The sequence below is a fragment of the Ciona intestinalis genome, chromosome 5 (assembly GCF_000224145.3).
Source record: "Ciona intestinalis chromosome 5, KH, whole genome shotgun sequence".
Taxonomy (NCBI): Eukaryota; Metazoa; Chordata; class Ascidiacea; order Phlebobranchia; family Cionidae; genus Ciona; species Ciona intestinalis.
The window spans coordinates 1274184-1296603 of record NC_020170.2 but is presented as its reverse complement, the minus strand read 5'-3'; the positions used below and the strand labels follow the sequence as shown (position 1 = coordinate 1296603).

The following is a 22420-nucleotide window of genomic DNA, read 5'->3' as shown; positions in this document are numbered from 1 at the left end:
GGTTGGAGCAATTGCCGTTAATGTTTTGCCCAAGGACACATACGCCCACAATGGTAGCAGCGTCAAGCCTTGAACCCATTACCTCTGGGTCACAGGCAGGCGCCCTAACCACTATGCCACGGCGCCGAATGTAGTTAATTTTTTTAGTTTTGGTCACAGTTTTGGTTCATTTAGTTTTGGTCACAGCTGATCTGTATCAAACTTGTGCAGGCGGTATCAATGCATCATGCCGAGTGAAACCTATATAATAAACCTGTTCATTTAATTAACATGTTTCTTATTTTTTAGATAATGAATTTGTCCGGTAATAAGATAACAAGCACTGAAGGAGTTGAACATCCTTTGCTTGAACAACTCAATTTAAATAGTAAGTATATTTAGGAATTTGCAGTTATAACCAGTATTGCTCCTTTATTTAATGCAAGCATGCTTTGTTCAGCACCCTGTCAACTAGTTTCAGATTGGGTCTTGCAAATTTGGTAAAACTAGACATAGTGCTAGATCAAGCAGACTTACACTGATTAAGTGGACCAGAATACGTTTGTTAATAATCCCATCATTTCACAGGCAACTTGATACCTTTAGTAAGTGGCTTAAATCCCAAGTTTCTTACCAACCTCACAACCTTAGAACTGCGAGGAAATAAACTGACAACAACTGCTGGAATATATTTACCAAATCTTAAAAATCTCTACTTGGTATGTCACATTTATGTTGCTTATACCATGGCACTGCTTTTCTCCTTTGGGGAAAAAGGACATTGCTACACCCAGTGGTCACTAATAGCTAGGCTGAATTCTCAGCCATTTACCAGTTTTTCACAAGGTAACATATGTGGTAACTGAGCAAGTACAAGGTGTATGGTTTAGAGTACCCATGTTATAACAACTGTTGTTGTCCTGGCTTACCATAATGAACAAGTGTAAATATCATTCATTCATAATATAAAATACCAAGTTTATTAAGGAACGCCTAATAATACATGATAGTTAATATAATATCATCATTGTACTTAATATTCAGGCAGGAAATTCACTGAAACAAGTGGAAGATTTGGATAAACTTGAAAACCTAATGATTCTTCATTTAAGAGATAATCAAATTGACAAGTTGGATGGTTTTACTGAAAACATGAAGAAGTTACAATATATTAATTTAAGGTATGTAATAATGGGCGTATTATTTTATGTGCAGTAATATACTCTATTATAATAGCGGAACCTTAATGTTACCACCTGTGAGATATTTTCTAGCATTGTAATGTAATGCATTTGTTTTTACATTAGTTTGCCCATAACTTACTAACGATAGAAGCAGTAGAACATTTAATGCATATCTATACAACACTATTGCAGGGCAAATAATGTCTCAGATTTAAAAGAACTTAAAAAGATGGTAGCTCTTCCAATGCTGAGAGCACTGGTTTTAAATGGTAAGTCTAATATGTTCTACAGTGGTTTAATTGTTTGTTTTTTTTAATATAAATGGGGCCCATAGCATGACGTTTCAAGGATCTAGGCCAGAAGTGCTTAAAAAAATGTCTGCAAATAAAGAAATAAATATCAATAATAATATTACCCATTGTACTCAGTCTACAGTAATACCACGGTTCATTGACGATTGTGTCTGGTAAGGTTAAAACATATAGAAGTTTAGCACTTGCCTATAGACCAGAGAACGCATTTTTCTATGTATGACATTAGTGATCCTTTATTAGTTGTCCAAACTCTTGACCAACATAAAAAAACCTGCATAATACATTCATTCGCAAAGTTACTTCCATGGTAACTCATATGCAGCAATGCAGGTATTGGGTAACAAAATATGTATGTTCTAATGACCATGACCTACTACAGATTTTTATTGGACAATATACCACTTTACCCTACCAACTAAGTATAAATAGATTGCTTTCTTGTTTTAATTAAGTTCAACCTAAACTAAAGTCATCCCTACTGATTTCCGGTGGTTAAAATATGGAAATAATCCAACACATGTGACATGTAACAAATTGTATTTTCACTAGATAACCCCTGCTTGGAAGAAGATGGTTACCGCATGGAAGTCCTCATCGTTCTTCGTAAATTAGAGAGACTGGATAAAGATGAATACACGGAAGATGAACGAGTAGAGGCAGAGGACCTCTATGAGCAGAGGAGGCAAGAGGAACTGATGAAATCAGAAGAGCAAGAAGAAATTGCTGATGAAGGATGAAAATCTTCCTTGTATGATGTTTTGTTGATTCTTCACCTCAACATAGAGGTCTTTCATATATTTTTATGTTTATGAAAAGGTTTTACATTTTGCTAAAAATACAATGCTTGCTTGTGTCGACAGCTGTTAATTTGGTTCGCTGTAGCTTCAGTGCGCCAGTATTCACCACTGTTTTGGATATTCGAGTTTCATTAGTGTTTTTCTTTTGAACGTGTCGCAATTCAGTCATCCGAAACGCAGCGAGCGAGGAACACGAAGTATTTTACTATCTGTGTGCTTTATTATTTGACGCAACACGCCCACGGCTTCTTATTGGTCTTAAATATTGCGTCGTAATTCCGCGAGAGCGCGCTTCCTCGATTGTTATTTCGTCAGTACGACTACGACGTCTGATTGGTCGCTTCGTCATAGATGAGTAAATAGTGCCACGCTTGACTGATGATTGACATATGCTAGCCCCCTCATGCGGAACATCATCAACGATAATTGGTGAGTCGTCATTCAACCAACGTTTGGTTTTGTCAAATGTATCTTCGATTCCGCTAGGTGGCAGCATAGTGGCAGTATAATTTTGGTTGCTGGATGGTGGAGTACGAGTCAGAGGAAAATCTAAAAGCTCTATTGATTGCGGTCTAATGGCATGATGGTAAAGACGACCATACTTCTGTACTGTTGTCGAAGATGGGGCGAACTCAGTATTCGTCCGAAGTGATTCTAGCGAAATCGAATATAATTTACTTACAGTGGCATTTAGTTTTTTTATAGAATTGTCAGCTATATTCTCATAACTTTTATCAAACGAATCTAAACTTGCAAGTGCAAAAGCTGTTGTTGGGATCAATATACACACCAGTTTCGGATGCTGAAGCGTCATATTCGTTGTCAACGTAGCTTAGCGATTTCAAGCGAGTACGTTTGCTTTGACGGTTTCGACCATAGCCAGAAATTCCTAAAATGTAAAAACAGATACAGATTTATCAAAATAATTATGTTATGTTGCATTGCTGTCTGAAGACTATAAAACTGATGCACTTTTTCAACAACACTGATTAATCCGGATCCTATACGAATGTATAATAAACAAACATCCTTAAACCCACCTGTTTTACTGGTTCTGTATTTCGACTTTAAATAAAAGGGATTCTTAAAATATCTACTGTACAACACCGCTTTTATGTTGTTTAAAACTCGTATAAGATGTTTCAGCAGTTTGTTGTGCCATCTTTTTCTAACGGTCCGTTTGGTTCTGTAAAGTAAAAAATATGAATTGAAGGCTATACGCTAGATTACAAACACTTGTGTTTAAAATAGCACACCATGTATGGTGGTTATGTAATCCCTTATGTTAACGTTGTCTTATTAAAGTTTGAAAATCACAGAGTATAGCTTTATATTTCCGTTAACGGTTGTTTTTCTATATGCAAATCAAAACAATTCATTACATTACTGGGTTAAATAAACTAACGTCACTATACTTTTTGTCCAATTAAATACAGCAAATCGAACTATATACGAACAACGAGTCGGTGCTGACGGCGAGATTGCATATATACTAGCTTTGTAAATACGTATTTTACCTTTTCTTGGAAACGCGCCTTCCCACTCGTCCTTCGGAATTTTGTGTCCATATAAACATAATATCTTTTGCGATCAATCCGATAACTACCTGTACTGGTAAACCATGACTTTTAGATAAGTTTTGACTTTCCAAAAGAATTTTTGCAAAAATTGAATTAGAACTTGCCCACCGGCTACATATATCCGTTATAGCTTGCTTGCCGTTTACTTGAAGGCATGCATCTGTAACTTCCGCCACAAATGCGAAGCAAAAATAGCAAAACAGGAAAGCTAAATGCGTGACAACACCTTGAGCAAGAAAAGTGTAAACGATATTTGACCACAGTTGTGACGACCTCCGGTGTCTCTTGCATAGCCTGCAGATTTCTTGTTCTCCTGGTTCGCAGCTTTTCCGCATTTTGATTGAAGATGCAATAAGTTAAACAGTGCTGCCTAAAATTAATGCTACGATATTAAAAATGATTTCCTTACTTGGTCATTCTTATCTTACATCATAATTGATTCTGTTTTCAATATGATGTCACCATGCTGCTGTTTGAACTGAGGTAGACATATTTAAAAATATAAACTGAATGCTGCTGGTAATTTATCATGCCGCGTCGGAAAGCGAACTACAGTCGTAGCGGCGAAGCAAGTAACAGTAGTGATATTGCCCCCTCGCCAAGAACGGGCAGGCCTCCAAGAAAGGGAACGCAGCAGCGTCGAAAAAGGAAAGAGGAAACATCCGGCGATACTGACTCTGACGATGGCGGAGATGTAACTGAAGACTTTCCATTTGGGAGTGGTCAAAACAGACACACAACTGGGATTTTTTGCAAAAGGTAAATTAATCGTTCTACTTGGTGTATTGTATAACAATAACTGCATGTATCAAGTACCGATGTTTTCATTTTTTACTTGTCTCTTACGAAAGGTTGTCTGAACTTTTGTTATACAGACACATCGGCAACCTTAGGCACCAACCAAGCTCCCAGCCACGAATTCGAACTCTGTATTCCCGATTTCCAAGCAGTCTCCTTCAAGAAGCAATGTTGCATATTCTATCAACTGTTGCCATCTATTTCGCAATATTTCCGTTTATAAACTGCGTATGGACATATTTTATCAATATGGACGATGAAGTAACGTAAGTTGGTATGAGATAGTACAAAAGTTGTAATAACAGCACATTTAAATTGCTTGTCTTTACTCGGGAAAGTAAATTTCCAGTCAGCTCGGTCTCATTTTATGAAAAATATCCAGTAACCTGAAAAAAGACAAGAAGACATTGCTGTTTGTGCTAAAACTTAAAAGATGTAGCCTGTTATATATGCTTACTTTACTATGTCAATTGTAAAGCCTTCAACCTTGTTTTTATTTCCAGAGTTTTATTTAACTTCATTTCTCAAGAACCAACAAATGAGCGAGGGTTTTATGGTCACGTGCGTAAGATGCGCTGGATGACGTGGCCAAGCTTCACGGCGGAATGCGTTTCGTTACTAATTGCGTCATCAATTAAGGACACGTTTTTCTTTCACTGGGAAAGACTAACAGATGACGTATCACTGACAGATTTGGTTACTCAACATATTAAACGGAGATACAGAAGATAATTTATTAAAAGCAACATATGCGTGTGTTCAATCGGCTTTGTTAAGAACATGTGGAAAAGATGTAGTTTTAAATTGCAGTAGATATTTAATTTAAATCTGGTTCGTTTTCGACAGTACAGTACACATTAGCAAATGACAAAATTTAACAGTCGATAAGGCTCGGTAGCTTATTTAGTTTTAATGAGCAACAATTAAAAGAAATTATTCTTCGAACTGAACATCACGGAGTGGGAAAATTCTAAAATGCTGTAATATGATATTTCTTTCACTGATTTTTTCATCATAATAAGTAGAATACACCAATTCACCAAGTATGTATAAATAAAGAGGCGTTTACACCGCAGTGTTCAAAATAAATATTAATGTATTTATATTTGTTTTCTAGCCATATTCACCTTATCCTATACCCACCGTGGTGTAAACGCTACATAATAAAACACACATTGTGCGTGTATCAACAATGCATATGAAGAAGGAAAGGTATAAAGGTTCCAAAGGCAAGAAGTTTAATATAGTAACAAAATCTCGACTCCGCTGTCACCTCCTCTGTGACATTACGCGCCCTCTGATGTGTTGTAACAACGTCATCACATTACTTTATTCCCATTTATACTATAGCTGTACAAATTATGTGGCAAGCTGAATTCTATACATTGCGCTTTGGTGGAGATTCCCACGTTTTCTAACGTTATTCCCGTTAATGTCGTCATGCGTCAGTGTCGGCCTCGAAAACACTTTACGTTTCGGTATTTTGGTATCCACTTTTTCGAAATCGTTATCTGAAAATTGACTTTCCTGATTATCTGGAACAGTGCTTTCGACACGCGAAGTTAAAAATGAGGTGGTTTCGCCAGGAACTGTGAGAACGTGCGAATCGGCTTCGGACATCTGAGCGACTGAATTCTTCAGGAACGGCAAGTTTCTACTGCGTACGATTGTCCGCAGTTCTTTTGGCCGCATTGAGAGATTATAAACCGCATCCAGTGTAGCAGGCTTCTTGGGATCAGATGAAACTTCACACAATGCAAACATTGTTGCCATGAAATGCAGGATCAGCATTCGGGAAAGTTCGTCTCCAGGGCACTTCCTTGCTCCAGTGGAAAATAGAAGGTAGCGATCGTGAGGACGAGAAATAAGATTTCCTTTCCCATCTAGGAACCTTTCAGGAATAAACTTATCGGGGTCTACCCAATGGTTTGGGTCGTGGTTTGCGCCAAACTGATTGATGAACACAAGGATACCTTTGGGGATAAAGTGTCCATCCAAAACCGTATCTTGTGTGGTAACATGAGGTATTGTGGTGGACGTAAATGTCGAATGACGAAATATTTCGTGCATTACTGCTTCCAAGTATGGAAGACGCCGTCGGTCAGAGATATGCGGGAGTTCTCCGGGGCCGATAACTGAGTCAAGTTCGGCATGGATCTGCAAAAATATGGTAATTTTTATTAAATTCAATTTGCATAAGATATAGTTGAACACAATATGTTTGCAACAAAAAAATCAATAACACAGGAAAAACGTATCATTACTATATAGGTTCTAAGATATGATAATGCAGGGTATAAGATAAATAGCGTTAGCACATAATATCTATATTTCCTAATAGTGTTTTTACTAACAACGCTGTTTGGAGAGAAGTCGTGAAGATACTTTTTTTATACATAATGAAACGTTTTTGTTTAAAACCAAATGGGATAAAAAACACCCTTCTACAATTCTGTAAATAATTACTACCTATATAGGACGATGAACTAAAATAAAAACGTACACCGCCAAATCCCAACCCAATATACATTAAAACTGAATTACAATATAATCATTCTGTACCATAACAGTTACCTTTCGCTGGCATTCTTTAAAATGCATCATATATACAAAGACCCATTGCATAGTAGTTGACATCGTGTCTTGTCCAGCCCCGAACACGTCCGTGGTCAGTGCCATTATTACGTCATCATTAAGTGCTGATTGTTCCGGGTGGTCGATTGACTCTGCGATAAAGCTATCGACGATGTCGCGAATCACACCATGTTTGTATGTGAGTCTGTGTTCCTTTGTTCTACAACAATCAAGAGGAAGTCAGCGATTGTTAACTGAATGTTAATGAACAACGGTGAAGATTGCTTACCTGAGTCGCATCCAATCGTTCAATCGATTTGTGAGAAAATCGAAAACTTTTAGAGCGTTTCGAAACTTCGGAAAAATCTAAAAATTGAAGGGATTAGTTGGGAAGCGCAGATAAAGAACACTATAAGTCAAAATTTAAAAACACAGCAGAGCTGTAGATAAAAAGGGGGAAGAATAAAAGGACAAAGCATTCGCGTAGCTTCGTTCAATGTTGTACTTTCCTATCATTGTTTTCAAATTCTACCCTACCGTTACAGAAGATCTAATCATATATGGATGAACAATGTCATTGTTTGTGATCGTGACGCAAACCACCGGTTGCCCCGACAACGAGCTTGATTTCCTTCCCCGTATAAAACAAACTCAGTTTTTGCTAAAGTTTGTCTCGCTAAATACCGAACCCGGGGTCGACCGAACTCAACAGATCTGGGTTCGGGCGAACTGGAAGGAATTCTCGAATCCTTGCACTTTCGGCACATCGCTATGTCTTTTATGACGTAACAAGTCTCCCATGACGCGACAAACCCAAAACAATACACGAAACCGTTTGTAATGTCAATGTCGCAAAACGTAGGAGCGGTCAAAGTTTTATTTTAACACCAAGAGTATAACTTTAAATTTAATAATACTATTCGTTAGGTGGCGCACGAAGGCGAAGAAAGTAAACTTTGTATCATCCAATTGGGTCAATACCCTACGGCGGAGTTGTTTAACGTGTAATTCGTTGAAAACCTTTTTTACGAAGTTTCGATTGTGGTCGCCATGTCGTGTTCTGTAGGGGTCAAAAATGCGGTGAGTTCGTTACCACCCTTACGTAACATGAAAAAATAAATAAAAAAATCACGCTAAGATCCCGTGAATACCGTTACGCGTTACTGAGTACCGGTCACGTGTTTCTTCTGTCATCCGTTTAGGCGTTCAGTTAAAAATAACCCCATTTCTCTTTTGCTCTGGTCTACAAGTAAAGCGAAGAAGAAGGGTAGGAGAGAGTGGACAAAAAAAAAGAAAAAGGCAGTCGCGGCTTGGGGAAATATGTGCAGAATGCACGTCATTACAAGACCCGATTAGAACTTGGTTCTGAACTCGCGGAGTTCAAACTGCCATGTGGTCAGCGTTTTAAGTTTGTTACGTCATACACACCTTCATCCAGGGTATGACGTCGACCTGGCTTCCGGAACCAATAACATCTCCAAATTGTTCGTTCAAACTGATCAGGTCTTGAAATTCCTTAAATAAAATTCAGGTGTAAAATATATGATATGCTGCAAACACTTCACATGCACGGTAAACAATCAAAACACGATCTGGACTCTTTTCGTTCCGTGGTAACCCCAACCTGAGTTCACGAGTTAGCGTGCGAGCGTCGAACACGGACGTGACGTTTACTTTTTCGTCCGCCTTCGAACTGATAATTTGAGGCGATTATTTTCGTCGCGAGCTGCGAGCCGGTTTGCCCATTTTCCTCCGCGGATGTTGTGACGTGTAAATGGCCATTATGATGTTTCACGGGAGGCGAAAATCGAGGGATTTTGATCAAAAGTTGAAATTACCAAAAACACCCAAGTTTGGCGGACAATTAGCTAAATCTTGCACATCACCGCGTTCAACCTTGAAAATCATTACGGATTCTGACGTCACAAATCCGTTTATGAGTCACGTGGTAGCGTGCGAATAAATTATTTTGTTCAATCCATCACGTGATGTTAAAGTTGTTTCAGCTGTTTTGAAAAGGCCACTCTTACGTAACAATACGATATATGAGATCATATAACGTTTAAGTATTCGTTAATAAAAAAAAAACAAAACTAGAAGACAGAACTGCCCATTCGTTGTTACATGTAAAATACCGATTGGCAGCCGACAGTGATTTCATTATGACGACACATACTAAACGTGATGCGTTAATCTGAATTATTCCGATAATTACATTCGCACGAGTAGCAAGGTTGACCAACTTCCGCACTCGCAACCACTAGACAAGTTTCGCGATACATTCGCTTCATGTTGGTTGTTGACACCATTAACCGAGTTTTCCACGAACAATCGGTTTACTGTGACGCAATGCAGACAACAAATTCATTGTGACTTGCACATTCGCATGCTTATTACGTCATATTCTACTCTGCGAACACTGAGATATATCGGTATCGCGGGGAATTCCCACCAGCGTGGTTATTTTCACTCTACAGACAAACCATACGTAAACAATAACGATTTGTTTACATAATACACACGCCTATTATAGGTAAATAATCTCATAATCTCCAGGCGGCCGCAAATACGATTTCGAGAATAAACTGGCTTTGCTCAGTCGCGAATGGAAATCGTTTCACGATTTACCGGGAAAGTAAACACTTCGAAGGTATTCGACCGTCAATATTTTATTATTAAGCCACAATCACGACTTCGTTCTCCACAGGTAATTCGCACCCGCATGTTCGTCGCCAGTGTTGCCAAGCGCATTATCTATCATCATTGAACTCAGTGGACTTTGTACATTAACCATGGTCAACGATCACGTGACCAGTGTTTCTATTTTAATTCGATTTTTTATTTTTTTTCTGGAAAATTCCGACTGTTTAATAACGTACAAGTCATTTTCCGGAATTTTAAATACAAAATACAATTTCGGGAAACACTGATCAACGCTACTTGACCTATCGCGTGCAGCATTGTTACGCGAGAAAGATCATTGTAGCGAACAAGTGTAGGTCGGACGAACTCGAGCGAATGCCATCGGGTTGAATAATTGTAACATCCCGTTGTTGGGGAGGATCGCTGTAGATCACGTGACAAATGAACTCGGACAGCTGACGAGAAATGTTGTACAAATCTTGCACGCGAGCGGGAAACCACAGGTATGAGGATACACGCCATTACTCGGCCTTAACGACAAGGTTTATTGCGGCTAAACCGCTAAACTGACTGATTAATTGTAACTTCACGATTTGCGACCGGATTGCGTGCGATTGTTTCCAATTGGTTTGCATGTGTGCTCACTTGGTTAGTAAATCATCGATGCGACCTCGGTGTGGTGGTGGCGGTAGATTACTCGTTGGGAGAATTTCTTTGAATCATCACTTTAAAATGCAGAGACGGCACGATTTTTTGTTTAACCGTTGCAGCGTGCACGCTAAGCGCTAATCGATAACAGGAAGCGAAACAAATAGAGTAATATACAAAGATATTTCTAATTCCAACATCGTCAACTGGATACTAATATGTCAACGCTTTAAACGAATTCTAAATATTGTTTACCATGGCCCACTCAATAATGGGGATATACTAATATGGCGTGAGCTATAATGTGGTATAAAAGCAGGTTCAAATTACGAGATCTAGAAAGGGGTCCTAATGAAAGGATCATATGCCATAAACAGCAGTTTAGCAAAGGCTTGAACCAAGGTGTTGTTAATAACTTTGATCTTCACGATTCGTTACAGGCGAGAGCTTTTATTATATGCTGGTATAAATCAGTAAACCACTATGGGAATGAAATCGGTAGTCAACGACTAGGCTGCGGTGATAAAAGCTCATCACGATTTCACTTAACGACATATAACGATTGGCTTGGAGCATAATCGTGTCTGCTCTCGTTTGCCACTCGGGTGAATGGGTTTGGGACTACTTCAATTAGCTTTTACCGTTTTTTTTATGTGGTTTTAAATTCCAAAAGCACCCTAATGGCTGACTTAGTGCAAATGAATCAACAACTAAAGTCTGTGATCTGGGGTGTTTTGTGCAGGTAAAAAAAATCGTGTTTTGGGTTTTGTAACAGCAGTGCGTGACGTGGGGGAATATGCTATGCTGTTAACTGAAAAAAGTAACCTCTTGTGGGTCAGTTGCATTAGAGCATGTATATTGATCACATGCAAGTCAACTTGAATTGTTTTGATCGATGGCTTAGTATTCGAGCGTGGACGAGATTGCGACCATTTTGTTCGCATTAATTCTTACAAATGCGTGCGAACAGCTTGCCGTCGCGAGCGCGATTTGTGCGAAAACTTGCCAAAAATAGAACCACGATTGGCTGACCACGGAGCTTTTATGGCCTAACAATACCCTCACAAACAAACAAAACGAGCGCTCGCCGGAGCGATTGCATCGGAGCCGCCGGCGAAGCTTTCGAGTCATCCGCAACTAATCGTCTGTGACGAAGGACGCGGGGGTCATTTTCATACCGCGAGGGATTAGGGCGAAAACTTCGAATGCAGACACGACACCACGAACTCGATGGGGTCAACGTTTGAAATTGAGGTGCAATAAGTGGTGCATACAGACCGGAATTTAGGGGTCGCGTGATCTCCAGCACAGGCGGCAACATTCTATTCCGCGACTTAATTTAAAATTAGGAAAAGGGCAGCGTATTTTAGTATGAATGTTATTACCCAATTTTGTCTTTTTAACTACACCCATTTTTTAGTCAGTGCTTTTGGTTTTTATCGAAACGCGAATAAGTCTCAACTTGAGTTAAAAGCTTAAAATCAGTATTATACTTCCTATCTCGGAGTATCTGCCGGTAACAGGTAACCTACTATACCTGCGCTTATCGAAGGCGTCAATATTGGTTTTACACAGCCCAGTCAGACCACATTAAATCATTTATGTTTTACAAGCTGTACCTTGTTTCCGTGTTGGTATCGATGCCCAAACATGATTGCACACACGACGTTCGCAATGGCCAAGTTGATCTGCTCGATTGGAAAAATCACTTTGTTCGGAGAACTTCGGCACTTTTCGGTAAGGATCCGAACGAGTTCCACGGCTTCCATTTGTACATGGTGTGCAACATATCCTTTCGTTTCTTCAGAGGATACAAAACGGTGAACATGCTTTACAATTGTCATTTTTAGTTTCATCCATTCGTCTCCCTGTGTCATTGTGCTGTTAAAGACAACCCCTCGACCTTGAGAAATTTTCTTAAATGAATCGAATATCGGTCGGCCACCAAAGATGCGTCTTTGACGTAACAATGCTTCTTTGATGACTTCATAATTGTTGAGCACCAGAACGTCAGCAGTTCCGAGTTTCATCAAATACACAGGTCCGTACCTGAAAGTCAAAAAGATTAGTTTATAACAAGCTTTACCAAACACACAAAGTACTTAATATTTTATCTCAATCTGAATCAAAACTCAACATAAAAGGAAAAATTCCAACAGTCGTAGTTATGTCACCAGATTATGCATATCTCAAGAGAATTACGCACGAAATATATCCACGATTTACATGGACCTATAAATATTGGTTTAGCACCAAATTTAAAGTTTCATACTGTAGGCCTCTCCTTAGAACGATAGGTTGGACTTTATTATTTCAAAGTTGCGTTACCATAACAGGACAACTGGTTGCGTTGCCGTGAAAGATTAAACAACTAAAAACTTGAATGGATTTCTCTGTTTGTTCGTTCAAGTGGTGTATATTTGAAGATGTAAGTGATAGCGATAGCGCTGTCAAATCAAACTCACTTTTTCGCCATGTTTGTCAGTGAAAACTGAGGTTGGCCTCCCATTTCTATCACATTTCCGATCACTGGCCACGGGTAAGGACCAGGAATGTTCAAGCGCCTTGACTGTGACGTTGCTAATAGTTTTATGGCGTAGACAATTACTAAAAATAAAAGGATTTGGTATTTCATCACCAGCACTGTGTCCACCAGCACGAACACCAACGAATCCATCGTTTGAATTTTGCCAAATCAGTAAAAAGGTTTTAGTACGAATTTTCTGCTAAGGCTAAAATAACATACGTGTCACTTGCATTGCTTCAAAGGGAAATTTTAATTACACGCTATTTTGGTCAACGATATTGGGTTGTTTCCAAGCATGCTCAATACAGTTTTGGTAGTCTATATTTAAAGACACGAAAAACGAGTTCGATTTTGGAATTTAAACCTTAAAAAGCTCACACGCTATCGCAACGTGATGACTACTTTGATGATTACAACCGGGAGACTTCTGCTTTAACTTGTTCTGTTCTATTTTCTATTCAATTCGCTGCCAATCTAATAACAATACATGATACCAACAATGACCGTAATAATAGTTTTTTATCAGGTCACGATAGACATAAACATCACTGTCTGTCACAATACTACATTTTTTCATTGCTTGCTACAGTTTTGGAATCATGTCTAAAGTAGCTGACGATCATTAAAAAGCATTAACCATGGCCATCGTCAACCATTGAACTGAAACTTTACAGTCCTTTGCACGCTCATGCGATATAACAATTGCCAGGTGCTCCCAGTCGGCAGGAGAAAGAATGATAGAAACATTTTTCTCCGCTGTTCTCCCGCGACCCTGGCCGAGTTCACGAGATATTTTTTCGCGGTTTCTGGCAAATTAAGACAGCACAAGCCGAAAACGGCCCTGAGCCAATTTTCACAATTTTGGGACATTTTTATAGGGAAAAAATAAGCGCGAATTATTTTTAATTTTTTTTTTAATGCAAGGATACGACGATGCAAGCGATTGTTACGCAGCATTTTCATTGTAATAAAACCATTCACTGGTAAAATGTACTATATTAAGTTTATGGGTAAGTATATTTATACTACATAAAACACAAAATACAACCGTTTTCACCAATTTTTACCGCACACTTGGTTAAAACAACAAAAGCAAGGTCTTTGTGACGAAATAATGGCTTAGTATGACGGAGGCGTGTCGATGGGGATGGAACAAAGCCACCTCACACAGAATAGTTGAAGCGGGGTATATGAACTAATTCTCGCGGTTAAGATATTAAACAGATAGGCACGCGCCGTCTTTTTGTATGTAATATCCAGACACAGATGCATTGAATTGGTCTGGTTTGAATAGCAGGATATAAGTGTGCGTGTGCAAGCATCCTTTCTGCGCTAATGTGAGGGAATGGTTAATGCGACACTCAGAATAAATAAACAGCCGCTTGCAATTGTCGTCTCGTGATAATAACTATTACCACAGTAGTTATTTGGTCCAGTAAAGAAAAAACAAATCGTACAATAAGAATTTTTACGACCAGTGTCATATTTCAATTTTATTAGATTATTACAGCCGAAAAGATTTTAAGAGTACATTTAAAATATACGAATCTGGTTAACGATTATGACAAAATATTTCGGTTATTACGCGCGAACGAATATTTCAGCGATGCGACGAATTGTCGAGTTCACATGTTGCCGCTGGCAAAATATTTTGTTTAATGTTCAAACTGAGCCACAGACGAATATCTTTGATACGCACAAGCTTTCTGCAAAACTGCCTACTATGCTTCTTCTCCAACTCATTTATGTCTAACCTCTCGAGTGTAAAACTACTTGTGTGTCCTTAATTAATGACATGAAACTGACTAAGTGCCTTCACTTCTTGATCGTCGGTCGGTGTGCTGACCGCAAGTTAGAAGTAGTGGGACCTGCTACAATCTGTTCTCACGCGACACGAGAAAAAGTCTGATCTGCTATACGCGACCATTTTGAGAAAGAGAGAGAGAACCCCCTCTTTTGGTATTTAACGAGCACGCACGCGGCCACTGTTAAGTAATAATGAAAACAAAGTTAGATTTGTACTTTGTTTGTGTGGACAATGATACGAGTAAGCGTTTATCTTGCTTTTAAATAACGAGCTGAATAACTCTCATTTTACCTCGCGAAAGACTACACTGTATAGCGCAATCAATTAATTCCACATACTAAGTAAAGTGGCCTTGCACCAAACACACTTTTTTAAGGTGTAAGCGATAGTTTACAACTTTAGCTATTTAGTTACCCACTGTCATGAGAAAAAAATGCGAAAGCGAGGCGCCATTGACTTTGAATTATTATGCTGTGCTACCATCAAGCGGTTACTTTTTTACAACAGAGTTATCGAAACACCGAGTAATCAAACTACCGCCAGTGTGTGTCTAAAGGTAAGCAATGTGGTGGTTTACTACCAAAAGGGGGGGAAAATAAAACAAAAAGGTGCCTTCTTCCCCACCCAACTATATTTAAATGTATCCCTATTATACGACAGAAATGTCATAAATTAACCGCTTCTAAGCCTCGGTTTGACGTTATTTAAAACGGAAAACAAATTACACCTGTTTTTAGGCTCCCCAGCCTTTCAATTTGTTTTTTTAGGTCTAAATTTTCCTTCATTTTAACGAAAAACTTGCATTCCCCTATATCTAGGCCTACTGTGTTACTTTTGGACTCAAACTGTGGTTTAATTTGCCCTTTATGTAACACTGGGTTGGACTACTCGACATTTGCACTATGGATTACAATATTTATTGTATCTTACTAGAAAAATATAGTTATTGTATCTTGGAGCGGGGCGACGACAAGCCTAATAACTCGGCTGTTCCCTAATAGCTTTGTGCCCGCTGAAGAACCCCATATGTATTACTTTGTGGGTGGCTATTTTTTTGGATATTTGCATTGCTGACAGCTTATATCCAATGCGGACCACTGGATTGGAGCAGAGCGAAAGAAATACCGAGTAGCCTAACCCAAAGGTAGTAGACACCACGTTTTTTACCCCATTATTACGTAAAAGGCTAACTGAAGGCTAAGTTTGCTGGAAAGTGTAATAAAACATAGGTAATTTGTTTTCTTGCGTCACTACTTTTACTGACCTTTGAACACACAAAAGTGGCAATTGGACTTCTCGGTGTTTCTATAACTGAATGGAAGCAATTGCAGTTAACTTTGTGCCCAAGGGACACATGCGCCACAACATTATTGGTGGCAGCAGAGGATCGAACCCTATTACCTGTGTTAAGTGCCTGCGCTAAGTAGTGAGCAATTTCGCTGTTAAATTGATTCTTCTCCGTACTTAAATCACAGATATAATATATATTACTATTTGTTATTATCACTCCCCAGTATGATAAAACTAACCGAACAGATCACGTGCTTTATGGTAACCAATAAAAACGCACACATTTCTTACTCTTATTGCGATTGACTTGATGATGATTATAAAGAAAGGTAGCGCCATTGTTGCGATGTTGTTTTCGTTTGTATACCTATATGATAGGGCATAGGCTAGAAGTTTTGGTGTTTAATGGATATCATAGCAACAATAACGAAGTTCATGAAGAATCTATTAATAAATTTTTTGCGCGTTTTTTTTGCATACGAATGTGTGATACTTCTTAATAGTTCTTGTATACTTGTATTTTAATCAGGGGATGGCTTCTATGCCATACATAGCTGTTGGTGTTGGTGGGTTAACCATTGCTTGTTTTGGTGTTTATCATTATGGGAAGCATTATTCGTCAACTACAGCGTTCCATATAAAAGATAATGACCCAGATTTAAGAAAAGTGGAAAAAGATGTGATGGTTCCAAAGTACATGAGAGAGCTATCACATAAAGTTGATTGTGCTCAACAAGTTGAAAACTTTAATAACTGTTGTAAAAACACTGGGTCTGGAAAATGGAAAGGATTTAAAATTGTATCTGCCTGTAGGGCAGAGAACAATGCTATGATGGAATGCATGAATGAAAAGTTTCTAGATCCAGAGTTTTATGAGAAATGCAAACAATTATATTTATCAGATAAAAGATTGTTTAAGATGACTGGTGTCTCTGTCAAGGAACGGAAATATATAAAACATGCAATCGTAAATGGAGAACAATTGGATATTAATATGTCTGAACGTGCGTTAAAATATTATGATTCTCTAAAAGATATTTTTGAAAAGACTAAAGACATCGACCATCTAGATCAAATGATTTTGTCAAGTTAAATTACTGATGCTTCGCAGCATAATGGATATTTACTTTCCACTTCTGGTTTAAAATTTTCAAAACATTGATTATAAACTTTTTTAAGTTTAATAAAAGAAGAACAGTTCCAAATATATATATTTGTCTTTTGCTACGAAATTTTTATTTTCTGATGCTGAAATGTGGTAAAGTAATCAATTTACTAGTTCTATGAAGTTCATAGTTTAATAAATGTCCCTGATATTAAGGTGTGTATAAATATACACTGTTTTTAATAAAACTTGTTGATAATGGGTCGTAAAAAGAAGAGACCAATCAAACCATGGTGCTGGTATTGCAACCGCGTGTTTGAGGATGAAAAGATACTTATACAACATCAGAAGGCCAAGCATTTCAAGTGTCATGTTTGCCATAAGAAGTTATTTACTGGACCGGGCTTGGCAATTCATTGTATGCAGGTAAGTTGGTATGCTGTTACATTTTTTGCATCTAGTATTTTTCAAAGGGTTTTTAATTAATTATAGACAATCCTAATGTACAGTTGTACTTCTGCATGTTCACCCGGCGCGAAATTAGTCAGTCTCTAAGTTAATAAATTATTAGTGTATATAATGTAAGACCTGGCAGGTACTGCACGCGACTGCTTGAAAGACTTGGAAAACTACACTTTTACTCCAAAATAGTAAGCTGTATGAAAATATCCCATTTTTAATATCATATCAGGCTGAAGCGCTCGTGCTTATTTTAGGCCATATGACACTAGATTGACACTTAAACTGCTCTTGCCATTCTCAAGGTTAAATAAAATTTTCAACGTTGCCGATTATTTATCCTTCAAGACACAGTAGGTTGTTTTTACGCTTTTGTTCAATTCCCTATATTCCAATTTCTGTGTTATTGCTTAAATAGTAGGTATTCAGAACATGTGAACAAATTCAATGCACCACAAAAGTCAGGCATTGTGCTACCAACCGTGAGTCTTAAAGCTTTCATAAATAAGGGTTTTTTGTTGGTTTAGTGTTAAATATTTAGAATAATATTTTATGCATTGTGTCGCATAAATAACTCATGGCATGCAAGGAATATTTTCGCTGACGAGAGGAGCAGATGTCTTCGCAGGTTTGTACCTACGAGGTACGAGGCTGTCAATCAAACTAGCGTGTTGTCAGGCTTTAGAAAAAGGCAAACAAGTGGATATTGATTGTTATTGAGATTTAGTATTTTTCAAGACTAACTAAAACTGATTGTCTTGACCCTTAATGTCTGATCAGTGCTGGTAAACTGTCTATATAATCTACGAAAGATGGTAAATGTTGGGACTGGTAGAATAAATAGCAATTGCAGTCAAACTTCACTTGTATGCCTTTTAGTCTTCGCTAAAAATTGATGGATTTTTTGTTCCAGGTACACAAAGAAACGATCACTGGAGTACCGAACTCAATACAAGGTCGCACTGATGTGGAGATTGAGATTTATGGAATGGAAGGAATTCCGGAGAAAGATCAGCAAGACCATGAGAAAAAGATGAGGGATCAATCAGGTCCAAAGAATAAAAAAGCGAAAAATAACGAGGATTCTGATGATGATAGTGATGAAGAACCAAACAATATGTTCAATATGAACCAACATATGGGCATGGGTCCTATGGGGATGGGTCCAATGGGAATGCCTGGGATGATGCCGAATATGGGTATGATGGGCATGCCAATGGGTCCCATGGGTCCCATGGGCCCTATGGGTCCAATGGGTGGAATGATGGGTCAAATGCCGCCTAATATGAGATGGCCAATGCCAAATCCGAGAATGATGGGACCAATGGGTATGATGGGAGGTCCCATGGGTCCAATGGGGCCTGGCAACATGCCAAATATGACTAGCAATATGCCAAACCCACCTGGGTTTGGTGGAGGTAGTCCCTCTGTAAATGAACAGAAGCCAGATGGTCAGCCAGATGGTTCAACCAATGTTCCAAAACCATTGTTCCCGGCAGCTTCCAACATTCCGCAAACAAAACAGGAAGAATTAAATTCATCTGGGACTGATGCAAGCAAGACTGGTCAGAAATCCTTGTCCGCCACCAGCAAGTTAATGCACCCTGGTGATGAAAACAATTCTTTGGAAGAAATTCGTGGAAAAATGCAGAAATACCAGAATTCAAAGGGCCCAGGCTTACCACAAGCACCTCCGATGCACAGTGGTTACAGAGGCACTGTGTACTGATTGCTTTTTGTTATTGTATATAATTGTTACTGCCGTGTAAATAAGGTAAGTTTGAAATAAAAGAGAAATAACAAATAGTAGTACGATACGAACTGAATAAAACCATTTTGGTAATACATTCTTCTTTTTTGATGATGTTTGTCTTGAAGTAATTGGTAAACAAATAAAAATCTGTTATGGTGCGTGTTGTTTCAGTTGCAGTTTTTTTAAGCTTTGATGATTGTTTTACATCACATTTGGGGATTACTGATTATCTGCAGTTGTTTTTTCAGCACTTAACCCAACTTTTTTTCGCTTAAAGAAAAAAGGTGTCGTTCGCGCTTGGTGTAAGCGTTGCCATGATATATTTAGTCTTTTCTTTCTTTTAGGTACGCAACACGGCTATTTAGTATTTAATCTTTATACATTAAGTTAAATTGGGGTTAACTATAATATGTATATTATATTATTAAATCTCTGCTCAGTCTACTGCTACAGGTGCAAAGGTACCGCCGCAAGACTAAATACGGTTGTAATGTATACGCTTTATATATATATAGTTGGGTGGGGGAAGATGGGACACTTTGTCAGACGAGACTATTGTTTAATTTTCTTTTTACGGACTCTCATTTAATGATAATCAGGAAAATAAGGTTACAGAATTATTCGACAGTATTATCACGACTTTATAAAACGCCCGTCAAAGCTGATTACTGTTTTTAAATATTAAAGAAATATGTAAAATAGAACCAGCATACTTTGAACAGGTAAAAAAATGCGAAAAAGTAAGGTGCTATTTTTTAATGATCGCTAAATCATAGTATAGCCAATGATTTTTTTTAGTTTGCATGTGCGAACGATTAAACTAGTTTCATAGCTTCATAAAACAACCTTGAATATTTCGTATAGTTTGATTTTGTCTCATAAAACTAGTTTTAGTTTCGTAAAAAAACACTGACATAAAAGCGTGAAGAAAATAAGCAGGGGTCAATACGAGTTTAATTTGAGATAAAAACAACAAAAAAGATTGGTTTAACGTTATATGTATGAAGTTTACATGGCAAAGAAACTAGCACAGCCTGTTAAACTCGGTAGGTTAACCACAAGTTGCAGAATACTGCTAATGTAAATATATTTCAATTTAGAGTCCCATCTTCCCCCACATTGTAGTTTTGTATGTTTTCATTGCCAAACTTTTAAAGATTTGCTTTTAATTTAGTAATTTAAACCTCAGGGGATATTCAACTATAAGATACTGATATAATAAAAAGATAATATTTTGAAAATATATTCGAAATTTGGTCATTTGCACTTGGTGATAATTTATGGGAAGTGGCTTGTGCCAAAAACAGAGTAGTAATACCCAATTTGTAGCAAAAATAAAAACTTTATTAATAGTTATATTCAATTTTCTGTTATTACAAGTTCATATACACTTGTTGGATACAATATCTATCCATTGATGTTCGAACATTACCCATTGTCGTTTAAACAATACAAATTGTTATGCAATAATATAATGGATAGGTAACATGTTAAAAACTGTAGCAGTAAGCCGGAGTAGGGCAAGAAAAAGAATGTTTAGACTTAATATCAAAGCGTACAGTATTATTTCTTGTTATTTACGTATATTCCTATTTATAAATACACTTATTAATCAAAATTAACAATGATTTCAAACTGCCCCATCTTATCCTGTGTGTTTTCGAATTTGTAAAATTTCACTTGTTGTGCGGATAGTTAAATAACTCCTCGTGTGTTTTATTATATTTTATTAAATTGGTGTCAATTAATTAAGGAATGATGGTACTAGTTCGTGGTATTACCCAAAAACCGTCATCTATTTTGATTTTGGAAATATTTGGCAATATGTGCTTAAGTGTCCTATCTTTCCCCCATTGTGTATATATATATATCTTACTGATACTAGAAAAGTGTATCACGATGCATAAATTAGGTATGGTAGCGTGGGGGAGGATAGGACACTTTGTCTTTACAGAATTATTCGACATTATATCACGACTTTATAAACGCGCGTCAAAGCACTTTACTGTTTTTAAATATTAAAAAATACGTAAAATAGAAACAGTTGCGACTTGCGAGTGAGAACGATTAAACTAGTTTCTATGAATTCATAAAAAACTGGTAAATTTCGTACAGTTTGATTTTGTCTTTTAAAACTAGTAGTTTTGTGAAAAGTACTGAGATATAAACATGAGGAAAACAGACAAGGGTCAATATGACTTCAATTTGGAATAGAAACAACAAAAAAGAATCGTTATAAAGAGTTTTATACTTGATTTTCAAAGCGTATAGTATTATTACCTGTTATTTACGTGTAAGTGTATTCCTAATAATAATACATTTATTAATCAAAATAAACATTGATTTTAACTGTCCCGTCTTACCTCGTGTGTTTTCAAATTTGTAAAATTTTACCTGTTGTGCGAATCGCTAAATAACTCCTTGTGTGTCTTAATGTATTTTTTGAATTATTGTTAATTAATAAAGGAATAATAGTACCGATCCGTGTTATCACCCAAAAACCGTCATGTATTTCGAATGTGCTTAAATGTCCCTTTTCCTCCCACTTTACGATTATTAGGGGTAAGATGGGACACCTTTTTTTACATAATATTACAATATCCTGATCGTGTTTTAACCAAATATCAATGGTTTATCAGAGTCGTGACTCGTGAGAATAAGATTTGAACAAAAAGAGTGTCCCATCTTACCCCACCCCACTGTAAGTCCCAAAGTTGACTACAAAAGACTGGCTGTTACAAAAATGATCACTATATTATGAATATGGTCGGCAGTGGCTTTTATTCACGCACGAATAACAGAACTTGTAATGGGTGATAAAAAGCTTATTACACTACAGAAAAAAACATCTAATGATTCCTTCCTTGCCGACGAAGAATGCTCCTCGATTAATAGCATTTGCTATATCTGTAGCATCCACTGTAGTAGTTGACACGGCAGTAACGGTAGGTTCTGTTTATGA

At 37.6% G+C, this 22420-nt stretch overlaps 6 protein-coding genes across 10 annotated transcripts in view; 4 read left to right on the top strand and 2 right to left on the bottom strand.

Annotated features, from left to right (window-relative positions):
- Positions 1-2649, top strand: part of lrr37 (axonemal leucine-rich repeat protein) — a 5222-nt gene extending 2573 nt beyond the window's left edge. Inside the window, exons 4-8 of one of the 2 annotated variants that reach the window (XM_018811822.2) lie at positions 289-367; positions 568-698; positions 1024-1160; positions 1356-1432; positions 2027-2649. In XM_018811822.2, coding sequence (XP_018667367.1) covers positions 289-367; positions 568-698; positions 1024-1160; positions 1356-1432; positions 2027-2214 — 612 coding nt within the window. In that variant the 3' untranslated portion in view covers positions 2215-2649. 2 annotated transcript variants of the gene reach the window in all.
- LOC104265702 lies at positions 2475-4272 on the bottom strand. Its single transcript, XM_009860276.3, has 4 exons — positions 3792-4272; positions 3315-3460; positions 3065-3163; positions 2475-2928 (listed from the first exon to the last, which is right to left on the bottom strand). The coding sequence occupies exons 1-4, from the start codon at positions 4187-4189 to the stop codon at positions 2480-2482; spliced, it is 1092 nt and encodes a 363-aa protein (XP_009858578.1). The 5' UTR covers positions 4190-4272; the 3' UTR covers positions 2475-2479.
- A 24-nt stretch (positions 4273-4296) lies between these two features.
- LOC104265703 lies at positions 4297-5415 on the top strand. Its single transcript, XM_009860277.3, has 3 exons — positions 4297-4613; positions 4730-4918; positions 5156-5415. The coding sequence occupies exons 1-3, from the start codon at positions 4384-4386 to the stop codon at positions 5382-5384; spliced, it is 648 nt and encodes a 215-aa protein (XP_009858579.1). The 5' UTR covers positions 4297-4383; the 3' UTR covers positions 5385-5415.
- Positions 5373-13703, bottom strand: LOC100185121 (cytochrome P450 1A1-like). Its single transcript, XM_009860279.3, has 6 exons — positions 12983-13703; positions 12137-12566; positions 8655-8741; positions 7516-7592; positions 7227-7446; positions 5373-6809 (listed from the first exon to the last, which is right to left on the bottom strand). The coding sequence occupies exons 1-6, from the start codon at positions 13192-13194 to the stop codon at positions 6012-6014; spliced, it is 1824 nt and encodes a 607-aa protein (XP_009858581.1). The 5' UTR covers positions 13195-13703; the 3' UTR covers positions 5373-6011.
- A 2754-nt stretch (positions 13704-16457) lies between these two features.
- On the top strand, positions 16458-17461 carry LOC104265704 (COX assembly mitochondrial protein homolog). Its single transcript, XM_009860280.3, has one exon. The coding sequence runs from the start codon at positions 16674-16676 to the stop codon at positions 17232-17234; it is 561 nt and encodes a 186-aa protein (XP_009858582.1). The 5' UTR covers positions 16458-16673; the 3' UTR covers positions 17235-17461.
- zf(c2h2)-28 (zinc finger protein) lies at positions 17421-19616 on the top strand. Of its 4 annotated transcripts, XM_009860230.1 has the most exons (3): positions 17435-17672; positions 17842-17896; positions 18619-19616. In XM_009860230.1, the coding sequence occupies exons 1-3, from the start codon at positions 17569-17571 to the stop codon at positions 19432-19434; spliced, it is 975 nt and encodes a 324-aa protein (XP_009858532.1). In that variant the 5' UTR covers positions 17435-17568; the 3' UTR covers positions 19435-19616.
- Positions 19617-22420: the final 2804 nt, after the last annotated feature.